This window comes from Sylvia atricapilla, chromosome 3 (genome assembly GCF_009819655.1).
Source record: "Sylvia atricapilla isolate bSylAtr1 chromosome 3, bSylAtr1.pri, whole genome shotgun sequence".
Taxonomy (NCBI): Eukaryota; Metazoa; Chordata; class Aves; order Passeriformes; family Sylviidae; genus Sylvia; species Sylvia atricapilla.
In genome coordinates, this window is record NC_089142.1 from 26,608,979 (window position 1) to 26,630,615 (window position 21,637).

At 34.4% G+C, this 21,637-nt stretch overlaps 1 protein-coding gene across 1 annotated transcript in view; it reads right to left on the minus strand.

Annotated features, from left to right (window-relative positions):
- Positions 1 to 21,637, minus strand: part of EYS (eyes shut homolog) — a 718,715-nt gene that overhangs the window by 439,098 nt on the left and 257,980 nt on the right. Inside the window, exon 22 of the mRNA XM_066314978.1 lies at positions 6,468 to 6,727. Within this exon, the coding sequence (XP_066171075.1) occupies positions 6,468 to 6,727 (260 nt within the window). The remainder of the gene's footprint in view (positions 1 to 6,467; positions 6,728 to 21,637) is intronic.

Sequence of the window (21,637 nt, forward strand, 5' to 3'; positions counted from 1 at the left end):
ACATCTTACTTTTTGTGATGTTATAGAATATTTAAGCAAACATCTTAAAAAAAACCCCAAAATTATCAGATTAGAATATATAAGATGGAAAATGGAGGCATTGCTCATTCTGCTTTTGCCTGTCATCCTCTCTGGTTATGGATGTTTTATGGTCTTTTTGAAGTAAATAGTACAGAAGTGAATGTAAAAAGCATTATTTAAACACAGTTTTTGAAAGCAGTAGTAGATATTTTTCTAGCCCATAACAATATATCAATACCTTAAAATGACATAAAATAAGCAAACATATAGCAGGCATTCTACATTAGCTGTTTTTCCTGCAAATGGAGAAAAAAACCATTTTCACCACAAAATTTTACTGTCTATCTACTACTATCTACTAATTATGAAATGAGCAATCTAAATATTCATTTACTATGTTTTCTTATACTTACTGACAAATAATCTCAGTAGCTTTTTATTAAAGAAGTAATTATTTTTCTCATAGTGACATATCCTATTAAAAATTGAGGACAACTACTTAGATGATATTTTGATCTATGATGAAAACTTGTGAACTAATGCAGTAACTTTCTAAGGAAGTTTTAGCATTTCTAGCAACTTTGTAGTAGAATCAATGAAAGCCTGCTTTCAACTAAAATTTTTATTCAGAAACACACAAATCTTCTTAAATGAATCCCAAAATATTATTTAATTCATAATTTCTGCATGTCTGTATTCTAATATTAAAATTTATCAAGCTCTTATGAAGTTTTCAATAAAATCATATGACAATAAGCCAATTATAATTCAGACCTTAAATATATTTTCAGAGTAAATTACAAAAGCAAAGCAGTGCAACACTGTGCACATAACTTATACAAACAGGAGAGGTCAAACTTAAAAAAAAAATACTGCAGCTAATAACAGAATATTTATTTTAGGAATTTTCTTGAATTGGTACTAATTATATTACCCCCTAATTCAAAAGACTAGTTAAAACTCTCAAACCTAAGTGGAACTGGTTTAAAGAATTGGTAGTTTATTTGCATTGAAGATAAGATTCCTCATGAGTCTAATGTGTAAGGAGTCATGTATTTTACATGATAATCATACACAACTTAAAAGACATTTTAATACATTAAGTTATTTCATATAAGCTACAATTGCTGCCACAAATATCTTTGATTTTTTGGGATACCTAAACTAAATTTTATGTGGGGATGTAATTTTTAGAGAAATGCATACATGTTTCCAAATCATGTTTCATGAGTTTCAAGAGGAAATTAAAAAGACAATGAAAGGAACTGCTCTAAAATGTTTAATGTATCAAACATATTAGTGTATAAAACTCTCATGTAAATCATGACATTACCAATGTGCTAACAGGCTTGCTATTGTATAATGGTTTTTATTTGTCAAACATACTTTACTGTATTTTTTATGTCACATTAAAAAAACTGAAGGTGTAAACAGAATATCGTAAAATTGCTGGTATCCAGATAGTTTTTTTAAAATCAAACGGATACAGAAAATAGCTTAAAACACTTATTTGTGAATGTATTGAATACGTATAGATATATTTGATGATGTGTCTCAGAAAGGTTAACAATTTTTGTAGTAACACAACATATTCAAGACTTTCAGAAATTAATAGAGAAGAAAAACAACTGAAAGATATTACAGTTTGTTGTGTTAGAAACTACAGTCTTATTTCTCTCTATTTTTAATTCTTCAGGTGGCATGAAAGTAACTAATGATATGAGGTTGGGAAACATCTGGAAAGCTGTTACTTAAGATGAGACAGATGCCGTTTTTACTTCTGTTTCCCTGAAATAGAAGAAATCCTGCATTTCTTAACTCTGTCTATGGGCCTTCTGGGAGCTGCAAAGTGATGGGATATGCAAAATATAGAAGCTAAATATCTTCTGTCACAGTTACAGTCATTTTCATCTCCTTATTCTATTCCTGCTGGTAACAGGATTCTAATGGGATTCTTTGCCAGGAGCTCTCTACTGTTTTGCTTATCAGAACAGTATCATAGATGTTGGTCTCCTTACCATGAACTATTTATGAACTAATGTTTGCAAACAGCAGAGATATCATAGCAGTCCCATAATCATTAGTTCAGGTACTTAGGTTGTTCAGCATAACATAAGTAAATACATAAATCAAAATTAAAGGTGTGTAAAATATTAGGTACTGTAAAAAGGCTACTTCCCTCTGTAAAATTATGACTGTGTGTGTCTAAAAAAGAAACTGGCACTGAAGGGCACTGAAATCTGACAATGGCAAACTCCAATTTAAATAACTTTTCATAATCTATTTATTATTTATATAAAATAATCACTAGCATCTAGAATGAAGAGTGTTGTGGGAAAGCTATTGACAGGAGACTGATAAAAGAGGTGAAAAAGTCCTGGGAAAAATCTGTTCAAAAAAAGGGCTTCAGAAATTGCCTTGGAGCAACAAGGAAGTATTGCTTTTAGAAAGGACAAAGAAAAAATAGAATGTTTTATTCTAGTAAAAACTGTAGCTATTGTTTCTCCTTAGAGATAAGTCCTTTTCATAGATTTCCCTGGAACAATACACATAATTTCCCTACACCCTAAAACTGATGGCTTTAACCTTAAACCCCATGCACAAACCAATTTTTCAACTTCTCATCACTGATTTTGATATCTTTATAGCACAAATATGAGCACAAATAAGATGACAAAACTTTTGTGTAATTGTATGCTGGAATGGTGTATGTTGCCACTCCCTGTTCTTTTTACTCCTCTCTAAAATTGTGTGCTTCTCAGAGCCATGAAATAAATAAATACATAATTTAAAAAGTCTTTACAGCAATAATAAAACAGCAAGAGGCAAGTGGTCAAGAATTCAGCCTGCCTACCCCCTGAAAGATTTTCCTAAGCTGCCTAAATAATCAGCAGAGTGACATAAATATTTCTATATCATTAGCCATTTGACTTTTTATGTCTGCTTTTGCATGAAATTAAGTACATGTATAGGGAAAATTGCTTCCATTGTAATAAGAAGGCTGCATGGAAACCCTGAGCTTATCCCATCCATATTACTTGGGCTAATGAAGGACGTTCTATTTCTAATTTTATAGAGAGATTAATTTCTACCTTCTAAGAATCAGGAATTCTACAAACCATCTTAATTCAATGATCTTGCCCTTCACTTCCTGTCTTTATGTCAGCAACAACTCTATCTGCCATTCCTACCAGCTTGCCTTGCTGCTATACCTACATCTACTAATAAATGAATAAATCACTGTTAAAAAGTCTTAAAAATCACAAACTACTAGAAATTTTCTGGCCCTTAGTTTATGATTTTTAATTATTTTTCTATCTTGTTATTCTCTGCAATATTTTTGTGCTTGTAATTACGCAGGTTTCTCATCTTGTGAGAACGGTTACCTTTTATCTCCCATTTCATCATTAATTAAACTTTTTGTTCCTCAGTACCAGCCAGAGAGCTGATCTTGAGCTCAGTAGTTTTATGCCCTGCCCTAGTTTTCCTTGATTTTGAATACATTTTTCAGTAATTCTTTTTGTCTTGAAACACAATTGTTCTCAGAAAGTGTCAGTATTTTCACCAAATTCTCTTTCTTTTGGGTTGTCTCTACAAAACTAACAGTTTTGTGCTTGCCATTAACTAGAAGAGCATGGTCTAATGCCTATACTATCATTTATTTACCCTCTATTTTACTTATACATGCTGCTAAATCTTTGGATTTTTTCATGTAGATCTTTTGGGGAATTTATAAACAGCAGCCAAGGCTCAGCTACAAATATTTCAACATTATTTAAATTCTATAGTTTTGCTTACATGTCCTGCCTTGCTCTTCTGTTACACTAATTTTTCACTTATATTATTAAGATTAATTCTAAGAATGGAATTCTCCAGTACTGTAAAGGCATGTTGATAAATTAGGCAATAAAAATTCTTCTATTTGCCCTAAGTTTTCCATTCCTCCTGTTTTCCTTGCATTTAGTGTGTAGTATTTAAAGAGATTCAGTGGTGGCTATATGACTAACAGCTCAAACCCCTGTGTCCTCCCAATTGTCCTCCCAAATCCTTGCTTATTAATTACTGGCAAAGTATTTAAAAGGGGTTTTCTGTACACTTCTTGGGAAACTTGCTCTACAGCAGTGATTCTTAAGCTTTTGCAATAATGGCCTTCCTTACAACATTTTTGCAACCTTGAATACACCATCATGCCATTGTAGAGATAATTTTTTTTTTAACTGTTTAACCTGCTTGTGTGGACATTTAACTTAAAGTCATGGTCTAACACTGTTCTAATATCTACGATGTGGGAGCCCGGTTTTGTTACACAAATATTATAATCTGTCTCCTTGCAGGGAGAAAATATCTGTATATACGGCAAACAGCTCAAGAGGAAGTTTTGCATTAGTGGTATTTATGGAATTTTAGAACTCTTTATAGGAAAATCAGACAACTGTCGTTCCCCAGTGTACATATGGGAATGAAAATGCAGCTTTGTTTTACACTACAGCTAATCATGACTTCATCACCTTCCTACCAATTTGCTGTCGTAATTCTGTCCTAAACCAACATCTTACATCAGCTTTGATTCTGCCCAATTCACATTCTATCAGCTTTTGTCTTCTTTATCCTAGCCAACGTGTATTCTCTTTTTCTTCTGAATAGGTACCACTGTCAATGGTATAATGTATGGTCCTGTTTTACTCATCTCAGATTGGTGCTCTGTGGATAGTTTTTAGAATTTGGTAAGCACTGCTACATTTTGTGATTTCTGTTATACCAGGCTCAAACTTTCTAATGACTGGACTGTTAACTACTGACAACTTTAATCCACATGCTATTTACTACTAAGTCAAGTGTCTTGGAGTAATCTACCTACATCAGTGTGACTGCCCTTTGTGGTCAGGTCTATAATCCTGACAAGTTTATCAGGAGAAAAAAGGAGGAACATGCAAGACAAAAAGAGATAAATAATAGAAAAGAAGGCAACAGAGGAATTAGATTTCCTCAAACTGCTTGCAGGTGAAATTCTCTACTTTTTTGATTCTCGGTTTTTAGATAAGAGTCCTGAATAACTGGTTGCATTTTTCCTAGCATGACGATCAACTCAGTTTATGAATTATGCTTTTTACCTCTTTTCAATTCTGAATTTATTTTCCAAGATTTGTTACCAATGTATGATGCTGTTCACACAACTGCCCTATGACTTCCCCAAGGATTCCTAGCTGCAAGCTTCAAGAATTCTTAAAAATTCCATCACATCTCCCAGAGAATCTTAGCTCCATGTTTTTTTTATTCTGCAGAAATGGTGCACAAAAATGTTTGGAAAAGATTACTTTTTTCTGAGGAATGTTAAAAAAATACTTGAGTTACATGTCTCTCTCTAGATCATTTCTGAAAAAGGCTTCAAAAATCAATATCTTGTGTCAAAAGCTGTTTTTGAAAAACAGTTTTTCTTAAAGATGCTTCACTAAGCAACTTACATATCTTTCCAGTGATGTTTGGGTTTTTTACCACAGTACCTTGCGGTAATACCTTTAAAAAAACCTTTACCTTAATAGTGAAAAAAACCCAAGGTATAATATGCTCCTGATTCCTAGATATTATATCCATATCTTTGTAGCTTAGTAAAGAGCAAGTACTGTCATGTAACAATGCAGTTACCTGCTATCCTTTATCCCTAAGAGACTCCTACCTTTATAGGCATAACAGTGAAAACTTCAAAATCCTTCTCCCGTTCCAGTTTCAGTAGTTGTACTTGCCTATTACTTTAATTTTGTAAATGTTCAGTGCAGTTTTTAGTTAGTTAACGCATTCTTCAATTCCTACATGGAAGCATATAGCAGTGCACAGTTAAATTGTTCCTCCGTTCCACTTTAGCAGGTCTTGTACATTGTGGAAGAGATTGTGTCTTTTAAGCCATGGCCCAGGGAAGCTGTCAGCACCTGCTGTGATTTGGTTTGTTGTGCATACAGGGAGCAACCCGCTATATCCATTATGCAAAGGAAGATTACTTCCCTGATGTGCCAGGCCTTCCTGACAGCTCAGCAGGAAAAGAAGCCATTTCCAACTTCCTCCAATTTTTGTACTTTCACCAATTTGCATATGTTCTTTCTAAATCTGCCTGTCTGTTTTGTCAATTTAGTTTGTCTCTGCTGGCCAAGTTCATGTTAGTTTCTATGTCACTGTAATAATTGACTGAGAAATACTATTTCTGAGCGCTGAATCTAACCCAGCATAGATTTAATAAGCATTGTAAAATAAGAAATTAATAATAGATAAACTGATGGCTATCTTTCAAGTCTTTTAACACAATTGATAGATCTCCTGCAATTCATGATGGTTTTATCTTCTTTAAAACATATTCTTTTCTACTTACATTAAAGATAGCAATAAATCCAACATATATTTGCAATTTTTCTGGAGCACAACAGAAAATGAAAGAAATTAACTATTCCAGTCCTCACCTGTTTTGCAAATGCACATTGGATTTCCATCAACTTGTGCCAAGCAGGTTGAATTGTTTATACATGGGTTGTAAGGCAGCTCACAGGGACTGAAGCGCTGGTGGCAGAAGTCGCCAGTGTAAAATGGAGGACAAATGCATACAAACTGCCCCGGCTTCACAGATTCAAAACATGTGGCTCCATTCAAGCATGGTTCAGATTCACATTCATTTATATCTTCACTGCAGTCTGGCCCTGTCCACCCTGCTGTACATGTGCATCTGTTGGGGGAAAAAAAAAAATAATTTAACATCTTAGCTCAATCACTTCTAACCCTTTTAATTTAAAAAAACCCAAATAACCCAAACAAAACAGTAATGCATTTCTGTGACTGGCTTTTCTTTTCTTTAAAATCTTATCAAAATGCATTATGAACAAAATTTATATTCAGGTTACTCTCCCAGAACTTATCTGAGCAAAAGCAAAAGGACTTATTCTAACTCATGGTATCACCTGGAGAACCATCTGGTTTAGGAAATGCAGACAGAATCATGTTTAGACCATTTTTAAGATGAAACAGCAGCACAAATTATTAAATATGAAAAGTAAATACTTTATATGGATTAAGGATTAGAAGAAGATCTTTCAATATGTGGGAAACTAGTAAGTACTTCCATGTTTGGGATGAAATGCATCAGGTAGCATATCCAGTATGCTTAAGAAAGAAAGTAGGAGTCATGAAGGATACGGATTTCATCATGTTCTTTCTCTTTTTTGAATGCTTTTTGTGAAGGTCTGTTAATGAGAACACAGAAGAGAAAACTTGAACCAAAATCTAAATTACATATGATTGTAAGAAACCTATCTTTATGAATTAGACAAATACATATTTTTATTCACAATATAAATATAATAAGGTCCTGTAAATTCAAAGAAAACCATTTGCTAATGCTTTCAAAACCTGTTTCAAAGCCAAATTTCTTCACTTGCTGCAATAAAAGAGGCCTCCGTGTACTTTAAAAGTCATACATTCCTGTTACTTTTACTGTAAATAAAATGGAATTTAATTTAACTTTTGCCACTATTTGGCAGGACAAGAGGGAATATGAAAGATTAATTATTCCAGCTTTTGTCTATTTTGATCAATATTGATTTCAGGTATTAACCCATTCAAATAGATTTTCATAGTTCTAATTTGATAAGAGAAATTGTTCTTAAATAAGAAACAGGTCATTTAATGGAGAATCTGTTATGTAGTTCTGTTCTGTAAAGTACAAGTAATGCTTGCCACATGAAAGGAAAACTTCACTCCTTAAAAAACCTAGTGTTTTCTTTTAAATTATTTGTCTTCTGTGATATTTATTTGTGGGATACAATAGCGATGTCACATGAAATGGAATAGATATTACAAAGAAATTTATAATTTTAAAGGCCTGAGTATTTTATCATTTAGGATTCAAAAATCAGGATACTGTATTTTTCTCATGTTAAAAACTAATAGTCGTTACTATCAAAAAGCATGCAGACATTCTTAAAATAACTTACAAAGATCACATTTCAATGCTCATTATTTACAATGCTCAAAACATACTTTTGAAAATATGGTTAAAATAAATATATTTTAATTCTCACTTATGCACAGCAAACATACCTGCTTTTGCTATATGTGGCAGAATGCATTTATTATCTAGAAGCAGCATCCACTGAATAACACTGCATGCCCAATCAGTGCTTTACTAAATTTTCTCTTAAGTGGTCAATATATAAAACCATCAGACTCTTACAAATTAAGCATCTCCAAATGTCTCATACTGAACATAGGAGTACACTCTGACCCAACAGATCAGAACACAGATGTTAATTGGTTTACAGCTACTCTTTTTTTTTTGTTGACTTCTTATATAAAGTTGTGAATAAATTACTACTGATGCACTACTACAAATTGGTGTGTAGCACTTGGCTATGCTCCATTTTTAGCTTAAAAAGCTCATTAAATGGAGAGCCTTTCACTTCATATTAGGAGAATACGGTTCAGTTCTGACCTAGTCTGACTTTATGGATATAACTGAGGTGTAGAGGAGCAAACATTAAACACATTTCATTCCCCTTTTTTTTCTAATGAGTTTCATAACTGCCTTTGAGTTATCAAAACTATTCTGTATGACTACAGGGAACACTAGGTCACTGAAACACAGCAGTTATTACACTACACAACTAGCCAGTCCTACCCTGGCTTCATGCCAGCTACCAGCAGAGATGTAACAGTCAATATTAATGTAAAGGAGACAATTAATAGCAGAGCTTTTTGTACTCCTTTCTGGATTATTAAAAGAAGTTATGTGAGTCCTCATTAAATGTGGAGAAAAAAAAAAAAAACCAAACACAGAAGCATCTATCCTGAGGCCCAGTTTTAAGAATCGAGCACAAAATTTTGTGTTAATGAGAACTATCATTTAGAAAAAGGTAAGGAGGTGTTAGGACTATTAAAAGCAATTTATAAATTAAGCCATTATAGCTGGTATTCTTGGAAATTATCTGATTAAAAGATAAAACCACAAATGGACTTTTTCAGAATGACTAATCTTTTTTTACTTCGTTAGAAAAATCAAGATGATTTCTAAAATTCTCAGGAAAAAAAAGCTGATACATGCTTTTAAGAGCTCATATAAAGCTGGTTTTCTTTCTAATGTTTTACCAACTTGCCAATATAAATATTTTTCTTTCCAATAACCAAATCCAGATATACCCATTGATATTAGAAAACCAAATCATGGCTCTTTTATGTAAGCCATTTTAATAATATACACCCCACATACTGCTTATATTATGACACGTGTAGAACTCCTCCAACACAAATAAATCTGCTTCATAAGTATTATGTTTTTACTTTTCATACATTTCTCCATAAATTGAAAAGCTTTCTATAGAAACACAAATAAAAGGAGAGGACAATGAAAATACTGAAGTTGTATTCATGGTTTTATATTTTACTATCTTTTTTAACATTAAAGCAAAAATTAAAAATTGTGAACTATAGTCATGAATTGTATCCAGAGAAGTAATAAGTTCCTCTGTCTCAATATGATGAGTTAAGTATTAAATTTAGTTCTTACCAGCTCGAAAACTCTCTTTCTACTTCCCACATTCCAGTGAAATATATCTATATCACCTGCCTTATATTCTACCTTGAAGGTCTGAAGGAACTAAATAACAGGGAAGAGTCTTAAGAATACCTGAATTGTTGATTTTGGAAAAATGTTTCTGAGGTAGATCTAGACTCCCCTGCTCAGGTACAACAAGAGTTTTCTCAGGTCTGTGTCCAGCCTGGTTTTGAGTATGTCAAAGATGGAGGTGCCACAACCTCTCTGGGCAATCTATTCCAGCACCTAACCACTCACTCATTAAAAAAAAAAAAAAAAAAAAAAAAAAAAAAAAAAAAAAAAAAAAAAAGTTATTTTTTGTGTTCACGTGGAATTTCATGTAGTTACCTTCTGCTCACTACACATTTTTCTGTCACTGGTCGGCCCTGAGTCTGCCTCTTTTTTTTCTTACCCTCTTTTATGAATTATTTGTTCATATTTGCGAGAGCTTCTCTGAGCCAAAACCATTTTTCAGCACACTAAATGGAAAGGCACTCTCTCCTGAATCTTAAGAGTTCTAAAGTGTCTGTCTATCAATTCGAAAACCATATTGGTGGTTCATTCCAACCTAGTTGACCTAGAAGCTCTGGAAAAATGTCAAAGCTTAACAAAAGCACATGGTGTGACTCTTAGGGATGGTCTTGTGCAGGAACAGGAGTTGGACACGATGATCCTTGTTGGCTCCTTCCAAGTCAGAATATTCTGTGATAAGCAGTGATGTATATGAATATTCCAGAGCAGAACAAATTTCAGATGCAGCCATTTTATTGCTTTTAGACATCTTTACAGTAGAAAATTACACAAAACCAGTCTTTTTAGTCTTATGTATAGAAAACATTTCAGAAAATATCAATCAGAGCACTTATCTTTGCCACAGAAAAAGGTGGTTTTGCAGACAAAATTGCAATATTTAAGTTGCAGAACTGCTTTTTCCTCAGTTTTTCAGTCAAAGCAACAGGAATCCTTAACTGAACCCTCAGTTACCGTGTGTCCATCATTCAGCTGCCACTTTGACAGATTCTTGATGAGAAATTCAGTGAAGTTAGGTCAGCCTGATAGCCATACAATACATGCAACAATGGGCCATTCTACAGTAAGGATTTATGTTGTTTAGTGCATTCAGTCAAGTCAAGTAACAGCCTGAGAAACCACAGTGCTCAGTGACAATTTTATTCCATGTAAGCTAGAGGCTATTGGATCATCTGAATAGTGGAATAAGAGCTTGCTTTCAATACATGCACAGCTTGAAATTTAGGGCACCAACACACACCACAAAGCTCCAAGGACATACACTTCCAGTCACTACAAAGGCTTCAAATACTCATGTTTCTCTCTCTTTTTTCCTCCTACAAACATACTCTTTTTCTTTCTGAAAGTTTAACATGTTCTTTGTTCCACAGACAACTACCAGACCTGTTTCACCAGCTTCAACCTGCAAAAGCTATCATGAGTTTATCTCTGAAGTTCTTCTTGTGCTCCTAGTTCTCTGCTCTCATATGCCACCCCTAGATGGTCTCCTCAAATTTTCACCTATGCCTCTCCTTTTCCCTAATTCATTCGAGCCTGCCTTTACTATCATTACCATTATTCATTTCCTATTTTATTCTCAGAGCTTTCCATTTGTGACCAATCACATGTGAAACCTATTTACTAATTAGAGAAAACATTAACGTGGGCTGCAGTGCTGATGCTCTGATGGAATTAACAATCTTGAGGGATATAGGACAGCTGTGGAGTAGTCAGGAATTTTAGGAGAGGAAATTTTCAGTTGATTAGCAGTTTAGATTAGATTTCAGTATTTGGGTCTATGAGGGATGCCCTACAAAACTGCCTTCAGGAAAAAGGTGTCTGAAAAAAGTTGGCAGCTCTTTAAAGATTTTTTTTAGAGGCAGTTTTTGATTTCCACACATAAGAAATCAGGTAAAGAAAGCAGAAGACCAGCATGCCTTAGTAAGCATCTCCTAGGTAAACTAAAGTGTAGGGAGGAAATGCACAGGTGAGGAATAAGGGCCATTTATCCTGGTAAGAATATGGGATATTGCTTGCATATGTAGGAGTTGTATTAGGAAAGCTAAGGCTCATTTGGAGCTTAATTTGACAAGAGCTGCAAAGAATAAGAAGGGATTTACAGGCACGTTTGCCATAAAAGTAAGGTTAAAGAAAATGTAGCTCTGCAATAAATAAAACAGGAGAACTGGCAACAACCAACAGAGACAAGACTGAGATATTCAGCATTTTTATTTGCCTCAGTTTTTACTTTTAAAACTACTTCCCATATCTCTGAAGCTCATGCTAGGTATTGTGGGACTGAAGTCCTTCCCATTCTAGAATAAGGTCAGGTTTGAGGAACCTGAATGTACCTTAGTGCTTGGTACTCCATGAGATGCACCCCAGGGGCCTGAGGGAATAGGCTGATGTAGCTCGCTCCAAAGGATTAATCAGTAAGTAAGCAAAGACCAGTTTGTCCATCACAGAGTAAATTGATTAGGTACACACTCCTTTTCAGATCAAACTATTTCCTTATTTATCTCAATAAGAATAACAGCAACTTGTCCTACCTACAAGGCCAGATGAAATGACATTGATTGCTGTTTCAGCTGATAAATATTAAAATAATTAAAAATCACTACTAAAACTGTCTCATTAGAAGAAATGTTTGTGCTTTAAAAGCACAAGTACTGAATACTATGAATACTTTTAATTAAGAAAGACAACAAAATAAGTTAAAACTGTAATAAGTAAAACTGAAGATTATTACTGTCATATGGGAGGTTCACTTGGGCAATATGACTTGGAACCAGAAAATCAAACATGGTTTGGTATCAGCAGTCTAGTTCACAGACCATGACCATGGGGAAAACAATTGTTGAAGTTCCTTCCCATCAGTCTTGCTTACTTAAATTTTAGGTGCAGGAGAAAAGCATTTAAAAATACAAAAAACAAACAAACAAACAAACAAAACAAACCAAAAAACAAAACAAAACAAACAAACAAAAAACTCCAATGTTTTGGGTGCATTTTTTACTCTGGCTTTAAAGTTTTGGTTATTATCTAAGGTGCTAGAAAAACTGTTTACCATGTTAAAGTATTTTTAAAATAAATTAAAAATATTTTAAAATACTGAATAATTCCTTAAAATTTAGGAACTGCCATCTCCCAAACCTACTAAGATGTACAAAGAGGGTATCATAGTAATGTGAAAAATTTGGAATACAGCTTAGCAAGTTATTACACAACACAGGACGAAGACAAAGAAAGGTCTTTTAAAATTTGTACTCGATATGTCAAATTACTTTCTGAGTAGCAGCATTAATTTCTTGAATTACTGCAGACCCCCATAGAGAATGTATATGCATTCTGGCATGTGAAGGTGCTCTTTTGAATAACATCCTCCATTAGCTAAACCCACATTAGACTTCCTTTTGCTTCTGACAAAATGAAAAGGGAAAAGGACATAAATTTCTTTTTATCTTATCATCTTGTGTCACTAACACCATGAGTTGCATTCTTTGCCTATGTACCCTTCATCCCTCACTGGAACAACAGTCAGTACAGCAGCAACAAGGTGATTCAAGATTTCACCATACAACCTGAAAGAAATTTTGTAATTTGCAGCCTTTTTAACAGGCATCACATCCCCAAGGATTTGTCAAATAGAAAACCCTTAATTCGTGAAAACAGAGCATCAGTAAATCGATGTTACCATGAACAGTAAGTAAATGATCTGCCTCCAACATCTTGGGTGGTACTGATTCACTTTGGTAGAGAAAAGAAAGAAGTATTATTTTATTCTTTCAAGAATCAGAGGGAATCAGTTGTCATGTGGCTTCCAAGAGTTACAGCAAGTTAATCTGTTACACTCAGATTTTGAATAAATGTTAAATAGTTGAATAAATCAGCTATCTGGATGACTCTCCATCTTTCAAGGGTTTTGAATAAAAGGCTTCCATCTCCCTTGCTGCCTGTTTACTTGTGCTCCTCTCTCTTAATTTAATGCTGGTCTTTGATGACAACCAGGTTTATTGCTGCATCTATGGAAATTGGTATCTTCAGCACTATTTCCCCTTGGAAATCTCTTCCTCTGCTCAAGATTGCAGTGTAAAGAGCTTAGTTGTTATGGAAAGGAGTTCAATGCCTTTTCTCAGTTTTTATTGCTCTGATATTTTCTGAGAGTTACAGGCAACTCTTACAGTATTTTAGTATTGATTTTTGAGACAAGTCCTCTTTGACCTGAGAAATCTGAAAGGAAGAAAAAACGTTGTACTAGAAAAGTAGAAGCTATCACCTGAATGCAGGTAACAGCCCCTCCAGGAGAAACATTTGTTAAATTTGGGAAGTTTAGCAATGCAGCAGTAGTTCTGTCAATTGACCTCAAAGCTCTTCACCCCATATACAGACATGGCACTGATTACAGAAAAGAAAAATGAAATCTTTGGTTAGAATGCTCACAGTGGAAGGGACTTTCGCACAGGGGAAATAAAGGGGATTTTTCCTGGTCTGTTCCTTCCACCACAGGCAATCAAAAAATGCCAAATAAAGGTGCTTACAATTGTAATCTTTATTAGCAATAACTAGCATGGCAACATGGAGTGCTAGGTAACATGCTCCAACTCTGAAATTTTATGAAGGCCCAACAATACAATTCTAACTGTGAAGAGAGATTACCTTGAAATTTGGAGAATTTGACAAGAGTAACAATTTAACATAATGTACACCAGTTCAGAAGTCTGTGCAAATGACCTCTGCATAATTTAAGTGGATGAGCAAAGAAATGTTTGTGTCCTTCATATTGCAGTTTTTGGACTCTGTAAATAATTTAAGCGAGATGTCTCTATCAGTTTTGCAGGGGGGAGTGTTTCCAATTATCTATGGGAAATTTTTCAGAGTTTTTGATTGATCTTTACCTGGGGTCTACTCAAGTTTCAAGGAAGAGACTCATTGAAAAAACAATATTTCTGTGTCTCATTCTGACACCAAAGCACTATCTGATCCAAGAATAGAAGCAAGAGTATAAGAAAACATTTATTTGAACAAATGGATTAATGTATTTTTTTCCGTTTAAAAAAAAAATATTCCAAATATAGACGACATTGAGTACTTTATGCCTAGAACCAATTAGGTGCCTATAAAAAATGATGAACAAGGATAGATATGGTATTTAGTATGGTAGAATATATCAGATCATCATGACATCACTTAATCATATAGTATCTATATTTATATATTTGAAAGAACTTTTGAAATATTTTCCATACTCAGCAACAGTAATGCTAACTTCAACATTATGAACTCAGGTTTTCCAAAGAGCCTATAGAAAATAAAACTTCTGGGAAGGCTAGAGACTGTCATAATTAATACTGATAGTCTAGAAAATACTTTGTAAAGAAATTAAGAAGCAGAGATGTCTCTGTTTTCACATTTGCAATTAGAATAAGAGAAAGAAAAAAAAAAAGAAAAAAGAATTTGCACAAACTGACCTTCCTTTATATGCCAAATTATAATCTCTTACCGTTCACCTAATAGTGCAAGAGGATTGTAACCTCAAAAAAATAACAGAGGTAGTAACATTTTATCTTTCAAGACTAAATTTACAAAAGATCACCTAACACAAATCTTGATGAGGTTAGCCAAAGAATTTTTATATGAGTGAACCCTTGAATTTTTTTTTTTCGAGGAGTGTTAAAATTTCCAAGCATATAAATAATAAAAAAAGAAAATTAAGCATCTTCATGTCAGACAGTATTTCTCAAAGTTATTAAAAAAAAAGACAACTAAACTAACAAATAATATCTGTGCTGTTCAAATACTGCTACCACATGAGGTAGTTTTTTCTCTACTGTAGATTCTGTTACAAAACCTAATTTGTCTTGTCGTCTCCTGACAAACAGTATTCCAAAAAATAGCTTTGTCCTTATAAAGATTATTGTTCTGATATAAGCTATAAAAGCAAACAACAAAAATTATCTTCAGTTCATCTCCAAGAGTCAGTTATGTCTTTATCTACCTTTGATATCTACTGTAATATAAACAATCCAGCTTTCTTCTATGGGTGTCTCACTGAGTTATTTCAATAGAGCAAACCTATGAAAATTTTATGACTGTCCCTTCCAGACAGGGAATGAACAAATCCAAGAGACCTACATATAACAATGCTTATGGATGCTCATAGAGAGCTGTGATTTTTTTGTTTGTGGTCCTTTTTCTCCACCTGTGACCTTCAAAGATAAAGGCTCACTTTTATAACTCTGATATATTTTTTTCATATATCCAAACTGACATTTAGTAGAAGAAATAATGATGGTTACTGTTCCTGCATTAGTCTGCTTGCTATTGGTTTATAGGAGGACCTCTAACAGTGTACAGTCTGTAACTGCAGTCTAAATAAACTCCTATGATGCTTCTATTGATCTAAGAGAGCACACACTGTAAATCCCAGACAAATGCAAAAAAGACAATTAAATCAAATTTTATTATCCATAGAAACTAGTGGTGGGCAGTTCAATGTTGATTTTCTAATTGTATTGTTTGCTATAGTTCACTTATACTAGAACCACTTAATGTATAATTTTTACATATGTACAAATGTTTCATATTTTACTGTCATATATAAGCAATTATTTCTAAGATGGAACTGTTTTAGCTGAATAACTCATATTTTTTAAAAATTGTTTTTTCTAAATATACAATAATGCTCTTCTCCAAAACCAATTTTGTAATTCCTATCCCATTCTAAATTTTAAAAAGATATTGTGACTATTATGCTCTGAAAATAATTCTCTACTTCAAAAGAAAATGCCTCATAATTGAAGATGAAACCTTGATATTCTTTTGGCTGTGAAGTCATTTCAAGGCAAAATAAGCACACATAACATCATGACATTAAAACTGATACATTTAACTTACAAAGGTTTTTTATCCTTGACCACTTTAGAATTGCTTTAGGAACATAGGAAAAAAGAACAATAACTGTGAAACCAATGAAATCTTTTCCAAGAAATGAAACGTGGATTTTACTAATGACCTTTCAAATCAAAGGAAAAAGTAGTTTTCATAGTAATGAGAATGGGATCTATGCCCTGTCCTTTTGTGTAGAACTGTTTATTACTGATTCTCCATGGTCCAAAAGGATATAATGTCAGCAGCAATGCCCATAATCCTAGAAACATTTTTTTCTTTTGTGCATGTATTAGACATGCTGATGCATGAAATATCTAATCTGTAGCTAACAAAGACAGATGGTTTTCCCATTCATTTCTAATGAACCATTTTAAAAGTGTCAGCAGCATTTTTCGTTTATTTGCTTGTTTAAGCTTCCTATTTTATTAAGGTTTTCCAAATTAAAAACGTGAATGTTCTTTAAAGGAGCAGTTAATTGAAGGGCAAAAGAAAAAAACAGGAATGATTCTATTATGAATCATGAGCAACAGAAGCATTATAATATTAGGATTAGAAATAATGAGGTAGTGAAATCTGTCTTGAAAACTTTTTAAAGACATTCTTTGTGTGCATTGCCTATCTTGTTTCTATCCATTCTAGTTTTAATTCTCACCATTGCACATATCATCACATCCCACCCAAGATTAGTTTGTGGGAGCAGCATTTTTGTTATGGACCAGAACTGTAGCTACAAAAGGTAAGTCATTGAATTTCAGTTTTAATATCATTGTTACATCATGTGATGAGGGGATGAATTATGTTGAATATGGTCTTTGTTCCAGCAATTCAGTGAGTTTTGTCTATGAGGATGTTACTGTAGCATCTGAAGGCTTTCTAAGGTCAAGAGTAACAGCATCCACAGTCCTCTCATTATCTGTTAAGCCAGTCCCCTCATTGAATGCTATAATCAGGAATGCTTTCCCCTTTGTGAAACCATTCTCCTGAGCACCTTCTTTTTTCATCATGTGTGTGGAAACCATTTTGAGGGTTATTCGCTCCATCACTTTTCCAGGCACCAGGCTAAGTGGTCCACAGTTGTCCAGATCTTCCTTCTTGCCTTTCCTGAAAGTTGCAGTCACATTCTCCATTCCTAGCCTTCCTTTTTTCTGCCTCTATCCATTCCATTCTCTGATGTATTTCCATAACCTTTTTTCTGATCCTTAGGAACCTCTCCTCGTCACCAAGGTTTTTTAGAGATAATTAAGAGTGGCCTCACAAGGACTTGAGCCATTTCCCTCAGGACTCATATCTCCTATCAAGACCCTGCAGCAGAGAGTCTCCCAGTGTTTGCCATTACTCATCCTTCCTTCTAATGTTGCCTCATGACTTAGGTTTAGCTGATTTGGATGCTTCCACTGGACAGAGCTTCTAGTTCATCCTCTGGTACCAGTTCACTGAGCCTACTCTGTAGTGGCAGAGCTCAGATAGGACAGGAATCCTCATCCTGTTGTCAAGGTTACAAGCTTCTAGCTTTCATTGTAACTGGAGTCTCCATTTCCAAAATCGTTTGCAAAGACTCTTCCTGGTTCTCCTTCACTACGTCTGGGAGTTCAGGTTCTTGTATTTGTAGAGAGCATGATATTGTTCCCATCTCAACTTCACAGACTGCTATCTGCCTCCTGAAGCTCCTTTACTTGGCAACACAGATCCTCCTCCAGCATACAAGTGCTTCTTCCAGGCAAGGACACTATAATCTGATCACAGCCTCGGCAAGAGGTTCCAGACATTTCTGCAGCTCCTGGCCTACAGAACTGCATCCTCCCTGAGGGGCTCAGTCTGGTTTGAGGTCTCTAATGTGCTGATTTAGTTACTCCTGTGGATGGATAGTCAGTGATAGTGCCCTGCAGCACCTTACTACCTAAGAACACAGTGTCCTCAGTGGAATCTCTGTTGGCTGTGCTCTGGGCTTGGCAGTTACATACACTCTTTCTAGCATTTGCTAAAAGCCTGCCTGGCTGTCCTTAATGTGGAGTCAGCTGGAAACAAAAAGCTTGAAGTCCCCAGAAATCAAGAAAAGTTGGCAACAAAAACTGTGGGACACTGCTACAGCTTGTTAGCAGTCACAGCCTTTTGTGGCCATCCCTTCTCGGGAGCACCAGGCTCCCTGAAGCTCTTCCAAAATTCATAGCAGTACTCTGATGACCCCAGGATTTCCCAGGAAGCTTAGCATATCCTAAGCCAGAGCACATAAACTGCTGTACAATCTGCTTTGTTTGTTGGCTCTGCTCATGTATTAGTATGTTATTTGCAATGAAAGTGTTTAACTGCCCTACAGCAATGATGAATTTGGGTAACTTACATTACATTTCATACACTCTCAAAGCTATGCTTGAGGTACCTTATTGTTTTAGAAACTGGTTTACACTCCCTTCATTTAACCTGTGAGTTCATCAAATGATCATATTATGTCTCTATGGGTGTTTGTAAGCAAAATACATTATAAAACATTTATTTAAGATATGTCACCTAATGATTAAGTATACCAGATGGAACAATTGTACTGTTCAAGAAGAAAAAGTTGATGAGCTAATGTTGGAAGGAAGGAGGTATTTTCTAGGTACTTATTGGGTTTTGTTTCAAATTCTAATGTTTTCTTGGGATTTTGAATAAAAATACTCTTGTTCTTTGAGAAGATTGTTGAATTACAACTAAGATATGCCCTAAGGAGTGCAGAGTGTCAATGACTGTTTGTTAGATGCTGCTGAGGTGGCACAGCAGTATTTTCTTGTTTGCTGAGGGCAATAGAAACCCTAAAGCTCATTTCACTGCAGTATAACAAGGAGCACACTACACATTTCCAGTTGTTAGTAGAATTACTAGAGAGGAACTATAAAACACTTGCTAGCTGTGGAGGAAACACTTGTTTGTGCTTTCACACATTTCTTTAGCCTGATTCATTAGTAAATCTCCTGACTGTCCATATAAATATTTTAAAGATGGTTTTGATTAAGAAATGCATACATAACTTGGTACTAGTATGAAAAAAACCTTACAACTCTGAATGAAAGGTAATTCAGAAATGAAATAGACAAGTGTTTTGGGAAATGTCGCTATAGCAAGAGAGGAAGAGTTGGCCAAAGAACCCTGAAGAAATGACAGATAAGAGATGCTGATTGCAATAAAATGCTCCAGCATTTGGCATCTGGGATCATTAAACACCAAGGTTATACCCATCTATAGGAAAAGCTGCTTCTTTCTTTTAAGGGGGAAAAAAATAGGGAGGAGTATAGCAGTAGCTAAAAGGAATGTGTGTAAAACCAGAAGGCACACTGAAGACAGCATTAAAATTATAATCATGCCATGACTTCCTTTAAAATTCCATGATAGTTTAAAACTCATTTATTTAGAGATGAATATATCTTTAAAATATACTGTGTAATAGGCATGCTTTTACTTATAGATCTTTCAGATGTTTACATATCCTGAACTTAGGAATCACCTGCTTCTACAGCTTGGCCCAGAGCAAATCTTGCATATTTCTGAGAAAATGCAGAGGCTGATTTTGACTTTCCTTTTCCAAATAAATCCTTTCCAGAAGGGGAAAAACGAAGCAAAACAGTATGCTGATTTTCTGTAACTCCACTGCAATTAAAGTATGCATGACACTGAATATGTCCTAATGACTTATGGTCTTTAAGAGCTTAGCACAGGTTACACTAATGAAAAACTATTTTATTATTCTAAGATGTGGCTTCAATGCTAAGGAGCAAAGAGGGAAGCAATAGGGCAAGATGTTTGTTGTACTTGAAAATGTACTGAGAAAGTAACAAGGAGGCAGGAGAAGTATAACTCTGGTTGACATTATGGTTATCCAAATTGTCAGCTGGCATAAATCATTATCTAAGACAAAGAAACATGATCATGGCATGGTTACTAATTGAAGAAACATTGCTAAGGAAGACTAGCACAGTTTGAGATGAGTTCTGAAATCACTCTAAATACCCTTTTCTATGAACAAAAATTATTCTTTCAAATGGAATCTAAAGTAGGGTAGGAAAACCATGGCCTCTTATAGGACAGGATGAAGTATAAAAGAGTTTAAATACAGACAATTTTTTACACACATTAGCAATTATTTCTCAGAAGTGCTTAAGGAACCTGAGCCTCAAATTTTAAGATGACATTGGCAGTTACCAACTTTCATCCTTGCAGAACTTAGTGGGAAGGAGAGGTTTCAGGATTTTATAACACAGCCTTGTTTATAATATCCATAACTATGAAGGGGTAAATGGAGACCTGTGATATAGTTGCACAAACAGGATGTAAGAAGACATGCCAAAAGGAAAATATCAAGGCTAAGAATGAGTAGGAAAGAAAAATTTCTGTCTCCAAATCAAAACAAACAAATAACAAGGGGTCATGATTGTAAAAGTAAGATATCAAGAGTGGATAAGATAGCATGAAGAATTGGACTTCAGTTTACACTGACATTATAAAAAGGTGTCTTAGGGGATGAATTCAAGTGCTGACAAAGGATAGATAACTTTTCTGTATTCAAATGAAGCAAACACTGAACCTAAACAAACACATAAAATACAGATAAGTGACATAAAGAAAATATACTTACGTAGGTCTAATTTCCTGTTGAGTATGGAGAAGTCTATTTGTATGTCATAAACAGAAAAGCATCAGCAAGGGACTATTTTTTTCCTTTATAAAAAACTCAACAACAAATATTGACAAAATGAGTCTATAGATTTCAATGTGAATATACAAAAAGAACTGAGTACTTTGGAAAGACACTTGATTAATTCTCCAAGTTTTAATATAATGATTACAAGTTCCAAATTCTACATCATTAGAAACTTCAGTTCATCCATAAAATTGTTGCCTGTTATTTGTCAAAAAGAATTGAATAGATTTTCACTCAAAAGCTGGTAACAGCAAAGGAGAAACAGGCACTTTAGTTAGGGTGTGATGTTACTAGGGCTAAACCTCAGAATTGTCAATACAATAGAGAAGAAATAAGGAATTCAGCTGATACTAGACGAATCTGTCCATAAATATTCAGAGCCATAATTTGAGATTTCATGTTATCATGAAAATTAAAGTCACATGGTATTGGAAATATATGCATGAAATATATGCATTATTTTTTTCTAAATTAATTTATTT